Raw genomic sequence first — 15,537 nt, 5'->3', positions numbered from 1 at the left:
CCTGACTAGACCCAGAGAGGCTTCCGTGTTGTCTGAATGGACTGTTTGCTAAATGTAGGAGGAAGGCAGAGAGGAAGAAGTCAGAGGTAAATGGAATTGCCCCCCCCCCGCCCCCGTCTCCTCCCTGCCCTGATACTTTAATGTAGCCAAATTACATTTGAGTAAAATAAAAGAAGAATTTGGGTCTAAAATCAATTTGCCGGTTCATGGCGTACCAAACGAGCATTAACACTGGATCTGGTATCATTTTGCTCCCAAATGATATAAATTATTTTAGGTGGGCTAAATAACGATGGGCTTAGCTAGACTTCAAAAAGTTGCCTTTTAATTCAGTCTCTTGCAAACGTGTCCCCAGGACACCCCCAGGACACCTTGTGGCCAGCAAGGGGCCCCACAGCACCGGCGGCGGCCGAGAAGGGGAGGCGGGAGCCAGGGGAACAGGAGCAAGCCCCGGCTTCCCGGCCGCGGGGGCGCAATGAAGCGGAACCGCTCCGGCCGCTCCGGCGCTGGTGTCGGTCTCGGGCGCCGAGGAGGATGCTGCCCTCCGCCACCCGGCTCCTCCAGGCGCCGCGCCCCACCACCGGCTTTCGGGGTTTGCCGCCCGTCCGCCAGCCCCGCGGCGGGTGCTGGGACCCGGAGCCCGCGTGGGCGCTCCCCTCCTGCCCGGCGTAGCACCGCCTCCGGCCCGGGTGCAGGGGCCCGGCGCGCAGGCGGGGGGCGCTGTGGCCTCGGCGCGGGGACAGAGCGGCCGGGCCGGATCCGCCTCTTTCCCCTCCCCGCCCGCCCCCCACGCGTCGTGTCGCCGGGAAGCCGGGAGGAGACAGAGCGCGCTCGGGCTCCACGGCGCTCGGCCCGCAGTCCTCCGGCAGCGCCGAGCCGAGCCAGGTGGCGCCGCCCGAGCCGCGAGCCGCGAGCCGCGAGCCCCCGGGCCGCCTTTGTCTGGGAGCGTGAGGCCTGGAAGCGCCGCTCTCGGGGGCCGGGCACGCGCCCGCAGCGGTCGCTGACAGCTCTTCCCTCCCGCGGGGCTCCGGGTCGGAGGGGCGGTCGGGCCGGGCCCTGCTCGCCCGCGCCTGCACGCCCGAGCGCGCGCACCGATGCCCCCGCAGCAGGGGGACCCCGCGTTCCCCGGCCGCTGCGAGGCGCCGCCCGTTCCGCCGCGCCGGGAGCGCGGGGCGCGCGGGGGGCGCGGGCCCGGGGCGCCGGGGGGCCGGGGGCGCGCGGGCGGTGCGGAGGGGCGCGGCGTCAAGTGCGTGCTAGTCGGCGACGGCGCGGTGGGCAAGACCAGCCTGGTGGTGAGCTACACCACCAACGGCTACCCCACCGAGTACATCCCCACCGCCTTCGACAACTTCTCGGGTGAGCGGGGCCGGGGGCCGGGGGCGCGGTGCTGGCGGCCCGGTGCCGGCGGGAGGGAGCGTCGCGCGAGGGTCGCGGGCCCCGATGGGAAGCGGACCGGGCCGTGGGGACCCGGCGAGCGCGGAGCCACCTGCAGGACCGCGGGGCAGCCGGGAGCCCCCGAACCCGAGCCCGGCGGAGGGGGCGGGGTACGGGGACCGAGCCTGTGCGAAAAGAAATGATGCGGCAATTTAATAACAAATAGGTCGAGTTCAGGAAGCCTGGTCAGTTTGCTGCGTAGCAAAGTTGCGTCAGGTCGACGCTGCTGGCGCCGCTGCAGAGTTTCACCGGGAAGGTGACGCGCAGGTGCCATTACCTGTGGCCCTGGGAGTCGGTCCTTTCCTTTCGGCGGCTCCGCTCACAAGGGGCGTCTCCACTTTGAAGAGCCACAGAGACGGCAGGAAAGACTTGATTTAGTGAAAACGGCGCTACGGGCTTAGGTTTGGATTAAACCCTGAGAATAAACGCGATTTCTCCAGCGTGCCTCTCCCCTGCGCCCACTGCTCCGACTTCCATCTCCCCCGTTGGCCCTGTTTCTGATTCTTGATATTTTTTCAGCGTCTCTTTAAGCTCTTACGTATGGTGTGCTGTGTTTTGGTTTGGTGGAAACAAAGATAAAGGATTTTTTTCAGGTCTTTTTGAAATTTATTAGAAAGGACTAGTAAAGGTAAAGTACGAGTCTCCCACAGAGGCTAATGGAAAGCATTCTCTCTTGCTCTTAAAAGAAAAGAAAAGAAAAAGCTTCTTGACCTTTTAGAGAGTCCTGATGGCAAGCGCTTCATTTCTTCCATCTCGAAGGTACCCTGGAGAAAACTGCTACACTAATGGGGTTCCACCCAAATGGTTCTGTTTTTCACCCCTTTTCCCTTCCAGCTGACTATTGTAAACATGAAAAGCAATTTAGAAAGTTGTACTGAGACAAACCTGAGTGCTTAAATTCAAGTAGAAACATCCAGGCTGTGCCCTGATGCAGGCCCCTGCCCAGTACCCCATCCTAGTGGAAAGGTGGGCAGGCTTTCTCTTCTTTTCTGTTTTAATCCTCTCTTTGAGCTGACATGGTGAGATAAGCAGTGCCCTCTTCTATAAACAGGACAATGCAGGCAGCCTGTGTTTGCTCATGTTCTCAAAACAAGCTACAATTTTATGATAAACCATGAAGTCTTGGAACTCTTCCCAAGGGAAAACAGAATTATTTGTGAGGTTTTCCACTGAGTTAAAACGGCAAGGTTGGTTCCCATTTACCCCCTAGTGTTGTTTTTAGGTTTTTTGAACCGAGTGTGACAGGAAAATAAATCTTCCGGGGCTGGGCTAAAAGTACAGGTCTTTCTGGGGTGCCATCAAACGGCTAAGGGATTTGCAGCTTCAGCCCTGACAGGGTAGGGAATTGCCAGCCCTGGAGGGTTTGTAGACAAAAATGCCTCCTTGGGGCCTCCTTGTTTTAGGCAAGTCTTTAATTCGTGAGGAAACCCAGAATAACTGAAAGGTTTGGAGGGAGAATGGTAGTTCCCAGCTATAACTTTTTTTTTTTTTCTTCCTGAAACGGGTTAAAAGGCACACTTTGATAATTGTTTTCACTTTACTTTTAAGCTGTGGTGTCTGTGGACGGCCGGCCTGTGAGACTCCAGCTCTGTGACACTGCCGGACAGGTTAGTGGATTGGCTGGGAAGGGACTGGCCATTTAGAGGCCTCAGAATAACTACGCTCTATAACTGGGTCATTCTAAAGCCTCATGAAGTGGCCCCAGCCCTGCCCCTCTCAGGGGGTGGCAGTGAGGTGGGGAGATGGCTCTGCCCTCATAAAACAGGGTTTAGTCCAGCTTTGCATGGACAGGATAGGGAACAAAGGATCAAGAATAGGAATTCTTATGGAGTTTCTGATCTTATTTACTTTCTCGTTTTTATTAAAAAATTATCAGTGATGCTTTGTGATCATTTCTTCAAGTAAGTTGGTGATAGAATCATTTTGTTAGAAGTCAACAAGCCAAATATTAAATTTGCTCAAGAGAAAAATGGAGGTTTTTAAAGAGATTTTATTTATTTTAGAGAGAGAGAGAGAAAGAGCGTGGTGGGGGAGGCAGAGGGAGAGAGAGAGAGAGCTTCAAGCTGACTCCATGCTGTGTGTGGAGTCTGACACAGGGCTCGATCCCACGACCCTGAGATCATGACCTGAGCTGAAACCAAGAACCAGACATGCTCAGCCAACTGTACCATCTGGGGGTCCCCCTGAAAAAGATGGAGTTTGTGTCAGTGGGTGTTAATATTTCCCTCCCTATGCTGTGGTTTCCTCACTAGGGCCACCCCGTCCTTTGAAGCAGAGATACAGTGGCGAAGCTGTCCTGAGCTAGGGCAGTGAATGAACCTGGACTTAGTCTTTCCAAATCGTGAACATTTATTCTTGTCTTGGGGGTCAGGCACTTGGATGAGACACCCAGGGAGTGACGGGGATGGGGGTATTCCTCGACGAGCTCCAGGGACCCTTGGCACAGTGCTCATCACTGAGATCTCCTTGTTCTCTGTGAGAACCCACGGTGCCATCTCTTGAGTTTGTCAAAGTGACAGTTGATAAACATGTACTCTTTTCTGTACTTGTCAGAGCAAACGCTGAGGGCACTTTGTAGGCATGTCAAATGCCCATTTCACTTTCTGAGGTGTTATCACATGACCATCTGTTGTTGAAGAAGCTCGCTTTCCAGTGTTCCCCAGTGACTCGCCCACGCCACAGCTTCCATACTGCTTATCTCACCTGGGGCAGCAAATTCACAGGTTTATTTCTCAAAACTCAAATGACACAAGACTGGGCAGCTTTGGTTCTCAGCTCAATACCGGTTTGGTGGTGGCCAGAGTGGCATGCCCTGCCTCTTTTGCACTGGAGCATCTCGGATTCCCCTTCAGCTGCAGCCAAAGAAAGCACACACAGTGTGGATCTTATTTCCTGTGGAAGAGAAAACTCAAAAGGACACTGCTCTCCTAGTAGTTAATCTTTCTGAATGCTCTCCTGGTATTTGTAATGAAAGCTTAATTGCTTTGTATAAAGTAAGAATATTTTTCCTGCTATGTGATTTTCTGATCTTTAAAAGGTGGCCAGGGTAGCATATCAATAAATACAGGCATTCCTGGTAAAACAAGAAGGTACAGTTCCTAGAGACCCTTGAGAGAAGGAGCAAGCAGCTCATTGCACGTCCCTGCCCACTAATGGGGCTCTCCCTTAGGTGTTGATTCTTGTTACAGACACGGCTTCCCAAGTTGGGGTTCTAGGCTTAGTGCACACATGGCGCCTGGCACATAATAGGGCGCTGTCACAGTTTATGATTGATGCACATAATGGAGTTCTAGGCACTGGGGAATTCAAACTTAAGTCCTGGCCTGCCCCTCAGAAGACTTGCAATCTGTAGGGAAGACAAACCAGTTAGTAGAAATTGTGAAAGAAACCTGTGAAATTCCATAAGGAGGAAGGCGGTGTTAGTGTGGGGGACAGGACAGATGGGTCTGAGGAGAAAAACCTCTGAGCAGTTTTGAAAGAAGTGTGGGAAAAACTTTATAAAAATGACCCTGAATTATTGAGGCAGAGTTCAGTTTTTCCTTAGTATAGCCTGTTTAAAAGTTGGGGAAGCACAAGAATAATTTTGGAGGTATTTTCATGGAAACATTTCATAATTAGGGAAATAAAAGGGCTTTGGCGCAAGTTGGTAAGCTTTAGTTTGGAAATTATTCTTTTGGTCTCCCAGTGACGTTTTCATTGAGATTTACTGTATTGTTTAACTGTATTAGTTAGTAAAGTACACCTTATTATGTAATGAATGAGAAAAACCAACTTCAAAACCGGTGAAAACTACACAGCTGTTAAGATCATTTTTTCCCCTACTCCATAAGTATCCCTTAGGACACTTTTTTTTTTTTAAGATTTATTTATTTATTTATTTATTTATTCATGACAGACATAGAGAGAGAGGCAGAGACACGGGCAGAGGGAGAAGCAGGCTCCACACCGGGAGCCTGACACGGGACTCGATCCCGGGACTCCAGGATCGCACCCTGGGTCAAAGGCAGGCGCCAAACCGCTGAGCCACCCAGGGATCCCCTACTTAGGACTTATTTTGATTAATAGCAAAGCTGATCAGAGTTATAGTTCTTCCCTACCTTCCTTAGTCCAGATCTGATAAACTACCTTTTAAGGGACTTTTTATTTTTATTTTTAAAAATATTTTATTTATTTATTTGACAGAGTGCAGGCGCACAAGCAGGGGGAGCAACAGGCAGAGGCAGAGGGAGAGGAAGAAGCAGGCTCCCTGCTGAGCAAGAAACCCGACGATGCCTCTATGTGGGGCTTGATCCCAAGATCTTGGGATCATAATCTGAGCCAAAGGCAGATGCTTAACCAACTGAGCTCCCTAGGCACCCCAGGACTTGATTTGGCACCTGCTGTATTTCCCTAATGTTGACTCGGCCAGTGAAACTCCTCCGTCCTCCAGGCAGTTCTCAGGATAGCCTTGTGGGCTTAAAGTGACTTGTGTGACCTCTGTTTCTAGCTCCAGGGGAGTGTAAGCACCAGTAGCCCTGACCTGGGGCTCAAATGCAGGTTTTATATGGAAGCTTAGAGCAAGAATATGTCTCTACTGGCTGGATAAGGAACTAGAAATCGCTTTTCTTGTCTTTCGGTTTTCTCGTTAGGGAGGTAGTGAGCATAGAAGATATTAAAAGGAGTTTTTAGCATTAGACTCACAGTCTTACTCAAGTGAAAATAGAGACTGAGGACTTTGAGAAACATAACTTTGGAGAAGGGACTGTCTCTGAAATAGGCGATCTCTGTGGTATTGACTGGAGAAGCTGAAAATTCCTCAGCTTTTTGACCCAGGTGGCCCTTGAAGAATCTCTGCGTTAAAAAAAAAAAAAAAAAAAAAAAAAAATCAGGTTTCAGCTTGACCAGTGCTACTGTTCAGTGGCCTGTCCACCACACCCTGTCCCTGACTGAATTCTGTATGTCTTCCCTGCAGACCTGGCAGGTGCATGCAAATCATTGGGCCTCAGAACACATTTCCTTGAGGGTACATTCCAGTTGGCCTCGTCACGCATATGTATGTTGTATTGATTTCAGCAAAAATCTAAGGTTTCTGGTCAGGCAGTGAGGAGGAGAGTTTAATTTCTGCTTGGTTCCGTGAACCCCTTAGCCAGAATCTCAAGAGGTCTGGGGAGCCAGATTTCCAAAGCCCTGTCACAAGGCCCAACCCCTGAGTTTGCCTTTCTTTTTATTGGTAATGCAACCCCCAGCTTGCAGGGCATGGCCAAGGTGACTGGCTTCCAGCAGCGAGCTGCAGTTGCCTAAGGGAGCTGACCTGTTTTGAGGCTCAGTTTTGTGCTGCTTCTTTGAGGCCTCTGAGAACAGAGGGAATGTTTTATTACAAGATCCTCAGAGCTGGGCCATAGTCTACCTGCTTGAGTTTCTGTGTTTATTCTTTCAGCACAAAGTTGGCACTAAAAAAGCCAAGTTGTTCTTTTTAAACCGTTGCGTAGAGAAGTCTGACAAGTGGCAAGGATGAAATGCCAGATTCATCCCTGAGCATTTTTAGCTGGTTGACTTCAACTGTTAGTTGGTTGTCGCCCTACGACTGAAATACGGAGCCTCAAATGAAGAAAGTGCCTTCAGGTGAAACAGGTGCAGATTGCCTTTACACCTACAGGGTGGCCACAGATGCAGAATAATGTGCATGTAAATAGTAGTTTGTAAATAATCAGAGCATGCTAATGAAGTAATGAAAACCTGGATGACATTTCACTTTTTCTTGCCACTGGGAAGTTATATGTCATAGTACACCTGTGCGAGGCTGGCCCCCAGAGATAGGAATTTTATTTTATTTTTTATTTTTTGAAAGTTTAGTTTTTTGGTAATCTTGACACCAAAAATGTGGCTTGAACTTACGACTTTGAGATCAAGAGTAGTATATCTTCCGACTGAGGCAGCTAGGTGCCCCCACGAATAGACATTTTGAAAAAGAATAAGGTGATGTAAATATTTTTCTCTGAGTGAGCTGATTGAAAGTGTTCAGGTAGTTGAATATGGCACTCCAGGGGACAATAAAAAATACTGATTTGGAGACAGATATGTCTACAAGGGCTGAGGCCAGGTCTGTGTGTTCCCATCTGAATCCCCTGGCCCTGCACAGTGGCTGCTGTCCAGCATCCATCTCTGAAGTAGATGGACTGGGGCAGGCATCAGCAGCATGTTGCTTGGTTGATAGGACAAACTGTGATTATTCCATCCAGTTCTCTGTACCTTAAGGTAGGGTGGGTATGCACTTTCTCTGATCCTTTATCTTCCCAAAGCACTGAGTGTGGAGGCCCCTGGTATTTGCAAGGAGAAAAGAAAGGAAAAGGAAGAAAGGGGGGCACCTGGGTGGCTCAGTGATTGAGTGTCTACCTTCAGCTCAGGTCATGATCCCAGGGTCCTGGGATCAAGTTCCACATCGGGCTCCCTGCAGGGAGCCTGCTTTTCCCTCTGCCTGTGTCTCTGCCTCTCTCTCTCTCATGAATAAATAAATAATTTTTTTAAAAAAAGGAAGAAGGAGGGAGGAAAAGAGATAATAAGAAAGGTGTATCAAGCAAGAATAGGAATATATGAACCAATGTGACATTGTATGTCACATTGTTGTAAGTGACATTGAGAGGCACGGGTTCTCTGTATTGCCCAGGGGAGTGGCCGTCAGAGGTCCTGAACTCCGATTTTGGGTCTATCCTTTTGTCTGATGAACATTACTGGGTATACTGAGCACTGTGCTTGCCTTGACTGTGTGCAGTGCCAATGGGATGAGTTGGGCATCACTCACAGCTGTCATGAGGACAAGGGGAGCTGTATCAGACTGGGGTTCACTGGGGTCAGGTTGGAGACTTGGGGATCAGTGTGGCTGCTAAATTTTAGAACAGGAGCTAAATACCAGCATTGAAAATCTATGTTACTCTAGGCTAAAGGCTAGATGAAGTAAATTTTATTTCTAAAACTCAACCTAGTGTAAGTACTTTTTCTGTGGTAGGGTACAAGAGGATCATGAGTACTGGTGAGCACATGGAGCACACTGGCAGATTTCATGGGGTGGGGGTGCGGGCCCCGCTGAGTAAGCCCCTGCTTTCTGAGGTGCTGGCTCTTCCTCCTGTAACCAGCCCTGCCAGACCCATTCAGGAAAAAAAATGTTAAGGTGGTCTCTTTTCCGATGAGAATTGATTAGATGAATAACTGTTGGATGCTTTGATCGGTTGCAGGATGAGTTTGACAAACTGAGGCCTCTCTGCTACACCAACACGGACATCTTTCTTCTGTGCTTCAGTGTGGTGAGCCCCTCGTCCTTCCAGAACGTCAGTGAGAAGTGGATACCGGAGATCCGATGCCACTGTCCCAAAGCCCCCATCATCCTCGTTGGAACTCAGTCAGATCTAAGAGAAGATGTCAAAGTCCTTATTGAGCTGGACAAATGCAAAGAGAAGCCCGTGCCTGAAGAGGCGGCTAAGTTGTGTGCCGAGGAAATGAAAGCTGCCTCTTACATCGAGTGTTCGGCCTTGACTCAGAAAAACCTCAAAGAGGTCTTTGACGCGGCCATCGTTGCTGGCATTCAGTACTCGGACACTCAGCAACAGCCAAAGAAGTCCAAAAGCAGGACTCCAGACAAAATGAAAAACCTCTCCAAGTCCTGGTGGAAGAAGTACTGCTGTTTCGTATGATGCTGGCCAGAAACCCAGAAAGGCAATTTTTAGATGAAGTCCACATTAGAAGCTATATTAGCTAAAATGACTCCTTTTATCATGTAGAACCTGTATAGAGAACGTGTGTATGTATATGTATAATAGGTGGAGCTCTCGATTTTTGGATTTTTTTCTTGCCTTTGATATTCTTGTTTGTTTGAGCTTAGGGATGAGTTGATTACTAATTATGCAAGATATTTTTGAAGTCAGTTAAGCATTTTTTGGTAACTCTGGAAATTTAGAGCTCTAGACCTCTGGATTAATTTATATCTAATATGAAAAAGACACTTCAAATCTGAGTGTCAAGAATGAAATTTTGCTAGATTTATAACGTACAGAAGAACAAAAGAAGAAATGGTATAGTTAGCTTCCCTTGATTAAGGGCTACTTCATGCAAGTGCGTATGTCCACAGGCCAGCTATGCTGAAAATAACTCTTAGCTTTGAAACTCCACACTTTATAAAACTTTAAGGAATTAAAATCTGAGGGAAAACGAGAGACCTCTGCCTACAGTCCCTCAAAACAGTTGCTTTTGTCATATGTTAATACCTGGTTGCTTAAGATCTAAAATCAACCAACAAACATCTCCTAACTCAATGACACTGTGTAAACCAAAAAGGAAAAATTGTGTATTGTGATTTTTCATTCTTAGACCAGTTGTGTTGACACCGTATAAACATAGCCAAAATGCCATGTGGAGTAAAGCAAGTATTAGTCAGAAGCTCTTATATTTTCTTTAGGGGGTGATTCATGTTGAGATCATAATGTAATATTTGCTCTTACTATGCGTGCACCCAACTGCCTAAATCCCTGGCAGTTAGAACACTAGGGAGCATCTATTTGAATGGTTTTGAAACTTCCATACTATTTACATTGTCCCATTTGCAGAGAAGTGGACACTCTTACAAGGCCTGCAGCAAACGTTTGTAGGAGATGAAGTGTACTTTTTTCCCCTTAAGGCAGCCAAAATGTATGCGCGGGCGTGCACACATGTATATGGCTGTATTTGCTGCTGATTCAGACTTTTAAACAGTTAATGAGAAAAAGCAGGGCCACAAAAACAGATGTGAGGGAAGCTCAGCTTCCTCTTTTTATTACTTTTTTAAACAGATCTCTTTTTGATTATATCCTACTCAGATATGATTTTAAATATACTTTGACACATTTTTGAGACCATCTCAAAACACGAATATCTCTTAAGAACTGTTTTATACTGAATGTCTCTTGAAACCTGTTAAAACAACCACTTAAAACCACAGATGCCTTTCAGGGAACTGGCAATAGAGGCCAGCGCTGTGTGTCAGAGGGCTCCTGGGGGTGATGTGCTGCGGCCAGCCCGGAGCAGGGGTGTATGTACGGACCACAGCCCCCTCTCTCAGCGGCATCTTTACTGTGGGACAGCCAGAAAACCATATACTTGTGAAACATTTGTGTTCTTCAAGGTGGCAGTTTTTAGGGTTTAATATTCTGGAGGAAAAAATGTGCCATATCAGAAGAGTAGTTTTTGTTTTTGTTTTTGTTTTTTTTTTTACTTTGTGATGGCTATGCTGCTGAGATGCCAAAAGGTAGCCTAACATGAATTATAATGTCTGGTTGTAGTGAGTGAAGCAGATTTACCAAAATCAACTCAGTAACTAGGGAAACTGCTGTAGAGCCGGTGAATAGAAGAGTCTTATCTTTCTGTGGGTCTTGCGTTGTCTTTTTTATATTTGAAAGAGCTAATTTGTGTTTTCCTATAGAAGTAAAAAAATCAGGGTAGGCGCTTCTTTGATCTTGTTAGTAAATAAAATTACCTGATTTCTTTGTTTAAAAACTAAAATACGTGGATTGTTCACTATTTATTTTTCAGTACATTGAAATTGGTATCATAGTTGCCCAAAGCATTTAGTTATAGCCTGAGTGAATAAAATTACTTCATTTGAGGAAATACTCTAAACAGACTCTATGCTGGCCTGCCTGGCTCACCTGTCTGTAAGGGGCCAGTTTCCTAGGCTCGGCTCTTCCTGTTCCAGGTGTAAAGCAGTGGGAGCAGCAGAAGAGTTACCTGGTGAGTAATTTTAAACAGTAGTTTTATATTTAAATAAATGTCATGGAGTACAATGCAAATTAATTTTGAAGATAGAGCACAAGACTTGAAAGAAATTTTATGCATGTGACAGCATTGGGGCTGCTTTCCTGGGCCCCCTGGGCGACGGCCATCAGCACCCTCTGGCCCTGGTGGAAAGTTGTCAGTGGAGCAGGCCTGTGTGGCCCAGTTCTGAGAGCTTTCCTCAGGTGGTTTATTTTTAACCCAACTTGATACAACCCTGTACCATTAGCCCTAAACATCTAGAGGGTTGACATTTAAACACAACCATTTTTTACATGTTGCTGCATTTTCTAGAATAGTAAAGGTACGATTGATTGTACTTAAGGTTTTCCTCCATTTTCCTTTGTGTGATTTGGGCAGAAAAATTTTTTAGAGTATGTGCTTGAGTTAAACCTAAGTCAATTCACTTTAAAGCTCAAACACTGTTCAACTTGCAGCTTGGTATTGCAGAGAAGATTTTATGAGTTGTGCTTTAGAAGATGCCACTTTAGCTTAACTCCTACTGTGTAGGCCAGTCATAATTTAAAAACACAATTACTTCCAACCTGTTTTATCACTTTCTACCATGTATGTGGAAATGAACCTTTTGTAATATTGTTCTCTGTACTTGGCAGACCTAAAGAGAAACCACCCAGGCATTACACAAGCCAAAATGAAGGCAAGGTCTTCTCCCCAGACTGTTGTAACCTGGTGCCTTACCAAGTTGTTCTTCTCTGTTTTCGAGTGTAAATGATGTTGAGCAGAACGTTGTCCTTGAAGATGCTATAAATGAGCTGGTATGAAATAAATTCTGACCTATGGATATAACTTCGCTTGCCTTTATTATCAAAAAATGTCATTGGAAGTGAATAAAAGTCCAGCCACACCAAAAAGCAGGTTGGGAAGCGTCATGGTGTGCCTCCAGAGGTGTTTTGGGAATCATCCCTAACTGACATTAAATGCTTATAGAATATAGGGATTTTAGAATTTGGGGGTCACAGTGTGATATAAGTGCTCTCAGACTCTGTGTCTGTAATAGTTTGTGTGCTGGTGGCTTGTGTGTGTCCCTGACAGGAACACTGTGCTTGGAGCCAAAAGTCTAGGCTCAGAGAAGCACTTAGTGTGTGATGATGAGGAGGTGACTAGATCTGAGCCTCAGTTTCCTTATGTGCCAAAGTACTGCTTTTCTCCCCAGGCTCTTTGAATCCTGAATGAGAATACATGTGCACATGTGGGGTGCAAGATCTGTAATGGCCATGGAAGGGGTTCGAAGGTGCCATGAGGCTCAGAATTCCCCATCTCTGAGGGCTGGGGGAATGCCCTTGTGATATATGTGAACTTGCAGTCAGCCTTCTTATCAGGGAAGTGATACCAGGCCTCACACCAGGGAATGTGGCCCTGATGACAAGACCATCCTGGGAGGCCATATGTTATCCTGCTTCCACCCTCCAGCCTCAGGGGTTAAGGGCTCACCTAGTGAAGGATGGACCTGGCTCACTTCATTCCCCATGGGGCCTCTGAGGCCAGGCTTTGACTTTTCATAGCCACTGAACATTCAACCACAATGCACCAGATTGCTTTGCAGGGAGCAACTAGAATTCCTGGCCTTCAGCATGTGTCCCAAAGTGCTAAAACCCAGCTCTCCCTCACTGGCCTCCGCGGCAGCCTAATTCCAGCTCAGAGGGACTTGGGAATCTCTCTTCAGCCCTTGGTTGCCTCCTGTATCCAGGACAGGCCTTCCCAGTTACACAGAGCACCCAGTCTCTCTAGAGGAGGTCAGGGAGTGCTTCATGAAGATGTTTAATAAGGACTAAAGGAAGTGGGAGAATGACAAGTATCTGGGAGGAAAGTTTTCTAAAGGGAAGAGCAGGTGCAAAGGCCCCAAAGCATAGCAAATGTGTGGCATGTCCTGGAGGCCGGTGTGGACAGGACAGGAGCAGAGCAAGGAAAGGAGCAGGAGATGACCTAGAGGAAGGGAGGAGGTCAGGGAAAGGATGAGGTCAGAGAGGCCCCTGATGTCAGGGAGGGCAGGGGAGGTGGGGGCTGGGCTCCAGAGCAGGCTCTTTGGGCTTGAATCCTGGCTCAGCCACTTGTTATTTCTTAAGCAACTTAAACATCCTGTGTCTAGTCTTTAGACTCTCTAAAGGGGATAATTGGGGCACCTGCCTCACTGGGCTGGTGGGTTATGAGTATGAAGTGCCAGTAAGTGTCCACTCTGACTGGTCTCATTGGCAAGTTCTGTTCGTTTCTCTCACAACAGGCTGCCTGGGTGATTAACTTCCAATCAGCCCCTAATGGCTCTCATCTTCATCCCTACTAATTTTTTGTGAGGCTTATGCTTTTTATGGGTTATAGCATATCTATTTTTCATTCCCACTCATTTTTATAAAATAAGAGCCAAACAATATAAATTACTCCAGCAGTTGTACAGACTGACTCTGGAGCAGGTGGGACTGCTGGGGCCTGGCCACCTGTTGGGAGAGCTGGTGCCAATCCCCCCTCCCACCCACCCCCACCCCCACGACCTCAAGGAGAAGGTGGAATTGGGCCCATGAAGGAGGTTTGGTGAGTCGGAGTGAGACAACAGAGTGAGGCTTGGGTGGAAGTCAAGCACACTCAGCTTTGTGAATCTAGAGCCATTTTTAGAAACCCCCGTTTATCAGCCCACCTCAGCCGACCAGTTTCCCCTGTGCAATCCCAACAATACGACCAAGTCCCGACGAGACCCGGTCTGCACATGGAAGAGGCCCGTGGCCAGGAACCTGATCTTGATCTGTAACCTGATGTTTGTCATCTTAAAAGAGGACGTGTCCCAGGGCAGAGTATCACATTGCCATTCATTCTCCTCCTGAATGTCCCACAGATATTTCAAATTTGACTCATTCTTTTAAGTTTTCATTTGCTACTATAACAAATTACTACAAACTTAGTGCTTAAAACAATACAGACTTGGAATACAGATTTGCAGTTCTGGAAGTGGGAAATCTGAAATGAGTCTTGCGCTAAAGTCAAGATGATGACAGGCCTGCATGCCATCCTGGAGGCTCTACGGGGGCCATCTTCTTGCTTCCTCCAGCTCTAGAGCCCACCTACATTCCTTGGCTCATGATTCTCCTTCCCCTGCAAAGCCAGCAATGGCTGGTCATCCCATTGACACGGACTCTTCTCCCACACTTTTAAGGACCCAAGGACTCACTTGGTAATCTCCAAGGTAATCTCCCCCGTCAGGGTGTGTGGATTAGCAATTTCCATCTGCAGCCTCAATTCTGCTTTGCCATGTAACCTACATCGTCATGGGGTCTAAAGTGTAGGATATGGACATTTTTGGGGGCTGTTCTTCTGCTGACCACACTCATGTCCTGGAGGTCAGCTCGTTGCTCCCTAGATCATCGCCTCCTTTGTATTCTTTTGTTCAGAACACAACAGTCGGCAGCAATCTTGGGTCAGATGTGCGCAACGTTGGCAAGACTCCCCTTGGTTTATCTGGCTGATGAGGGATAGACGTGCCAGAGAACTACTGGGGGTAGCAATCAGTGACTGAGTATTTTTGGTCCCATTGATGAAGACACCTCTAATGTGACATGGATGAAATCTTGCCTTACTTTGCTATCATTAAACATCCAAATCTCCTGCCTCTGCTTATTCTTCAAAATACCACAAGCAGCTTTATTAGGATTTGGCATCTCAGGGTGGTCCTCAAAAGAAGAGAACGCAGTGATTGTACCAAGTACCTGAATTTCCCTTCCCAAGGCAATGTTCTCTCATATTACGTTAGTAGAGTGGTTTCTAATTAGGATTTGGCCTGAACTGGGGGAGAAAATGTACTAAAAATGGTGATGTGAATTTTTTGCATCTTTGCCTGGTTTTGCAGAAACAGGCTTCATTTCACAGAACTGTTTCTAACATTTCCTCTCAATCAAACAGCTGGAGGTGTAACATTAATTTGGCATATGGTAGTTTGCACTGTGGAAGGCATTCCCACAAGGGCTTGTGTTCTTACAATCCAAGAATACTAGTTTGGAGTGTTTAAGCTTAAAACACAAATAGAACTTGGACATTCTAGAATATCTCTTAACACAGAAGCTTTCGGGAGTAGCATGTGCATCAGTCACATTTTGACAGATTCTGAATAATTGTTGGTGCAGGGTTTAACTTAAGTATCATATTGTACATGGCTGATGGAAGAGAGAGTCCTGTACTTCGGGAGCAAATATCAGAACAGATTTTACCATGGAAATCAGGAAGCCTGACTGCTATTACTTGTGGATTTCGAATACAGCAGACCTGGCTGTCCGGGGCTCAATTTCATTTTGCATCTGCTCAAGTGTCTAAAGAAGTACTTGTTAGGAA

The 15,537-nt window shown here is 47.2% G+C and overlaps 1 protein-coding gene across 1 annotated transcript; it reads left to right on the top strand.

The window, feature by feature from the left end:
- Positions 1–838: 838 nt before the first annotated feature.
- Positions 839–12,015, top strand: RHOU (ras homolog family member U). The gene is made up of 3 exons (XM_072818820.1): positions 839–1,356; positions 2,983–3,041; positions 8,643–12,015. Exons 1-3 carry the CDS (start codon positions 1,095–1,097, stop codon positions 9,096–9,098), a joined length of 777 nt encoding a protein of 258 aa, XP_072674921.1. The 5' UTR covers positions 839–1,094; the 3' UTR covers positions 9,099–12,015.
- The last annotated feature ends 3,522 nt before the right edge of the window (positions 12,016–15,537 follow it).

The sequence above is a fragment of the Canis lupus genome, assembly GCF_048164855.1.
Source record: "Canis lupus baileyi chromosome 4 unlocalized genomic scaffold, mCanLup2.hap1 SUPER_4_unloc_1, whole genome shotgun sequence".
Lineage (NCBI taxonomy): Eukaryota > Metazoa > Chordata > Mammalia > Carnivora > Canidae > Canis > Canis lupus.
This window is presented reverse-complemented; position numbering and strand designations above follow the sequence as displayed.